This window comes from Ictalurus punctatus, chromosome 7, assembly GCF_001660625.3.
Source record: "Ictalurus punctatus breed USDA103 chromosome 7, Coco_2.0, whole genome shotgun sequence".
NCBI classification, from domain to species: domain Eukaryota; kingdom Metazoa; phylum Chordata; class Actinopteri; order Siluriformes; family Ictaluridae; genus Ictalurus; species Ictalurus punctatus.
The window spans coordinates 26429815-26434414 of NC_030422.2; the positions used below are offsets into that span (position 1 = coordinate 26429815).

At 34.1% G+C, this 4600-nt stretch overlaps 1 protein-coding gene across 1 annotated transcript; it reads left to right on the forward strand.

Moving 5' to 3' along the window:
* On the forward strand, positions 1-4600 carry LOC128633104 (low affinity immunoglobulin gamma Fc region receptor II). The gene is made up of 7 exons (XM_053681836.1): positions 1-13; positions 568-762; positions 948-1286; positions 1859-2125; positions 2770-3018; positions 3800-3916; positions 4006-4600. The coding sequence occupies exons 1-7, from the start codon at positions 1-3 to the stop codon at positions 4062-4064; spliced, it is 1239 nt and encodes a 412-aa protein (XP_053537811.1). The 3' UTR covers positions 4065-4600.

Below are 4600 nucleotides of genomic sequence, written 5' to 3' on the forward strand. Positions count from 1 at the left end.
ATGAGTAAATACAGTAAGTGTATGTCCTAGTTATTGTCACTTAGTTTCAGTAAAATGCAGCATTTCAAATAGAAAGATCATTTTTACTCAGTAAATTAGTCATTTTTAGCATATGACCTTATCTTTAATGCGCTACACTTAGTTTAATCTCTTATTTTGCTGACTTCACACTGAAGACTCACTTTTTTTTCCGTTCTTTTAATTTCTGTACTTAACAAAAAGAAATATTATTATATTATTATTAACAAAAATTTAAATATGATCATATTTAATATAAGTATCATACATTCAAATATCAACATACTTTATTAGTTCTGAAGTTTGCAATGAGTTTATTTAATTTAAAAAAGAAACAAGTATTTTTGTAGGAAAATGTGCATCATCATTTCAGTTGTTCAGTTGTTATTAAATGATGGTTCAGTAGAAATAGCCTGAAAATGTACAGATGATTTATGTGCACTGAATGTGGTTATCTTGAATCAGAATTCCATCTACAAATGTTGCTTCTGATTTAATAATAGTGCTGAGATCTAATCTGTGTATTATATCGGTGTAATTTTCTTACAGAGAGTCCTAAACCTGTGGTGACCATAAAGCCTGATAAACATGTGTTCAGAGGAGAGACTGTGACTCTCAGATGTGAAATACAGGGAGGAGGAGACACTGAGTGGAAATACAGCTGGAATAAGAAAGATAAAACATTCTACCCATCCCCCACAACACAGGAGTTCAGCTTCAGCTCAGTTATAAATGATGACAGTGGTGATTACACCTGCAGAGGGTGGAGATGCAGTGACAATCAGAGATCAGAGATCAGTGATGCTGTTACACTCACTGTATCAGGTGAGTGTGTGAGTTTGTTTTATCTTGTCATTAATTATATATAATAAGATTACCACTCTGTATGATTTTATTTATTTTATTTCTTTACATTTGTTGTCCATCAGATGTAGCAGAGGCAGTAGTGAGTGTGTCTCCCCTGCGCTGGCTGAATGAAGGAGACTCAGTGACTCTAAGCTGTGAGGTTAAAAACTCCTCTACAGGCTGGACATTCAGCTGGTACACTGCTGTTCCCTACAGAAACGGCTTAATTGAAGTAACTGGCCGTCGTGGCAATGTCTTGTATGGTTCAGAGCTTCTCTCAGACAGCAGCAGAGGATCTGGAGGCTCCTACACTCTCACTAATGTTACTGTGAATCACACAGGAGTTTATATGTGCAGAGCAGAGAGAGGAGAATCAGTCTTTCACACACGGGACAGTAACCTACAGCCACTGTGCATCACTGGTGAGGAAATAAATCAACAACATTTTTAGATTTTTTGTAGCACGAAAAATCTGAAACTTTTACAGTTGTGTAATCATTATTATTTGATAATGTTTCATGAGCATTTTATAAACTCCAGTAATGCCCAGTGAATTACTAAATCTAATTACTTGATGATTTATAAACATGTCTCAACATAATGTATATTGTTAATAAATAGTGAGCATTGACTCTTTAAACTGACAGTTTATTATTCAGTTACTCATCCTACACCGTGTTCAGTAACTACTAGGAAAGGTGTGTAGTTACTAAATCTGAACTCACTGCTGTTTTCTCAGACTTTAAAGGATTAACACTGTATGACACTCGTGTATTTTTTTGTTTTTGACATTTTTTTATTTGAAATGCAGATAAGACAGATAAGACAAGTACATACTATCTACGGATTTTTATCATAATGCTTTATTTGACATGCTCAGTGGTGACATTTAAAATATTCATTATGTTTTCTATCTGTCTGTCTACTATATCATTCATTTTCCATGTGTAATCTGTTCTGTTCACAACCATAATATATAACGTGTGTGTTTCAGGTGAATCTCCTCCAGTGTCTCTGATCATCAATCCCAGCAGAACTCAACACTTTACTGCTGACTCTCTCTCACTGAGCTGTGAGGACCAGAGTGACTCTACTGGATGGACAGTGAGAGGATACACACACAGTGAGACAGTGTCTGATTGTTCATCAGTTTCAGGATCTACATGTAACATCAGCTCCCTCTCTACATCACACACTGGAGTTTACTGGTGTCAGTCTGAATCTGGAGGACGCAGTAATCCTGTCAACATCACAGTGCACAGTGAGTCTTCAATGTTCTCATGAGTAATAGATTAATATACATACCTGGAATTAACATTGACAAAAAAATCAATTCTAAAGTGTTGTAAAGAAATGAACTGATATTCTCTCTGCATCAGTCTGCCTTGGTTAACATAACTGCATAGTTGTACATTTACATAATCTTAATACATGATGAAAACTTTAATGTATAAACTAGTTAGTTCTAGCTCATAGTTAGTTCTTAAGTTTCGTCCATGTTCTTTAAGATTTATGATGTTACTTGTGTTGCAGGCAGGATAACACTATTACCTACAGATAGGTACAAGAAGATATTTAATATTCATAAAATCCATGAGTAAAACAACAAACAACAACATTAAACATACAACCCTCTGCTCATCAGATAATTCATTTAGCTCATACATAGCTTTAGCCAATAACTTACCTGATAGAAAGTGCTCCTTATAGAGAATGGAGTGTGTTAGAAATCAAATGTCATTATTTTTGCCTGCTATTGTCAAATCTTCCACAATCATTTGGTCATAAATATGGCAATGTGGTCATACAGTAATGCTACATGAAACAGATAGAGGTCTGAATGTTAGAATTATACTTGATTTTAGACTCTATGTGTTTTCAGTGTCTTCTTTCTCTTTTCCACAGATGGTGATGTGATCCTGGAGAGTCCTGTCCATCCTGTGACTGAGGGACATCCTCTGACTTTACGCTGTTTATATCGCAACTCAAAGATCTCAGACTCTGGTGTTGATTTTTATAAAGATGATTCAGTTCTCCAGTCCCAGACTACAGGAGAGATGACCATCAGTACTGTGTCAAAGTCAGATGAAGGTTTCTACCACTGTAAACACCCAGAGAGAGGAGAGTCACTGAAAAGCTGGGTTTCAGTCAGAGGTGAGAAATAATTCGTATATTACTTTAAATAAAATTTTTGCTGTGTTGGAGTCAGTTTTCCATTCTTAAAGCATTTTCACAATATTTATTATGACTTATTGCTTCTTTACACTTTCTAAGCAACTCTATATTTATTACTGTTTAGAATTTATAGTGTAGAAATCTCATTAAACCTCCTTGAAATAACACCACTTTTACAGCATTTTTGAGTAAAATAAGAACAAGTTATGTTGTATTTGAAGTACTGTTGACCAGATAAACCTTTGTTATTATCAAAGACTGGCAGGCTAGACTCTGTGTTAATGTTTAGACAAGATGCTTGCATTTCAAGCATTAACAATTTATTTATTAAAGCCCACTTTAGACACTTTACAGTCAACAAACCATCTATAGGCTGTGACTAACCTGCCAGGTGACTGTCATCAACCAGCCTCTCAGCTCATGCTCAACAATACAGCACTGTCCAAAATCCAGCCTGATTTTTATTTACATTTTGTCTTAGATGTTTATTTTATGTCTTTTACGTTATCAGTAGGAAAGAGCAAATATAACTGTCCTAATGTTCAATTAAATGTTCCAGAGAAACGCCTGTATGTTATTAAATAAAGTAACATATTAAGACATCTGTTCAGACTTAATAGAGAAATATTAGACTCATATTTTGGCATGAAGCGTAAATGTATGACCAGTAAATTAATGCTTTATATATGATTAATTATAGTTTATTAGTTTGTAAATTATATTATTATTATTTTATTATCCATGGTATTTTTCCCTGCAGTTCTATCAGATGGAAAAGCTCCACTGTCGGTACTGAAGCTCCTCAGCAGTGCAGTAGCGGCCTCTCCGTATGTGCTGGTGACCATCATTCTGGCAGTGAAATGTTACAGAGCTCGAAGTAAGACCTCACAGTGTTCTTCATTAGCCATAAAATTAAACCCTAACATTTAATAAGAGGCTAATTTGAAGTGTTCATGTATTTTACAGCTGACCCTGATGAGGACAACAGACCGTACAGAGTGATAGAAGCTGAAGCGTCTGTCTGAGCCTCAGGTTTTTACATTATTTTATCATCTAGCTTTTAAATAACAGCATCTCCCAGTGCAACAGAGAACACATTCGTGTATGTGCTCTGTCAGTAAGTACAGTTTTAGTGATGAGTGGCTGTGATGCTGTTTCTTTGATTTTGGTTGAAAGCTTTAATTCTCAACATGCAATTTATTATTATTTTTTTTAATGGAGTGATTTATTTTCCTGATGTATTTGTAATACTCATATGCATTTATATTTACTATTTAAGCTTTACTTTGTATTATTGTTGTTGTTGTTGTTTTAGCTATATGACTTATATATTACTTTGTTTAAACTGAATATTAATTTAAAATATTTTTTTAAATTAATTTCCCATTTGCTTAATTTAGGATTTACTCAGGGATAAATATGCATTGTGGTTTGATACAGTATAATATTTGTAATTAAATGGAGTAATTCTTATTTTGTAATATTTTATGAAGTAAATACCTGTGCAGATAAGTTTTGGAGTGAAGTCTGCTTTTGTTCTGATACGTTTTAATATTTTAAT

Bases quoted from the DNA above. Each gene is read 5' to 3' on its own strand.
- LOC128633104 (XM_053681836.1), top strand. The intron at 1,287-1,858 runs GTGAGGAAATAA...TGTGTGTTTCAG, and splicing joins ACAGCCACTGTGCATCACTG to GTGAATCTCCTCCAGTGTCT. The intron at 3,019-3,799 runs GTGAGAAATAAT...TTTTCCCTGCAG, and splicing joins AAGCTGGGTTTCAGTCAGAG to TTCTATCAGATGGAAAAGCT.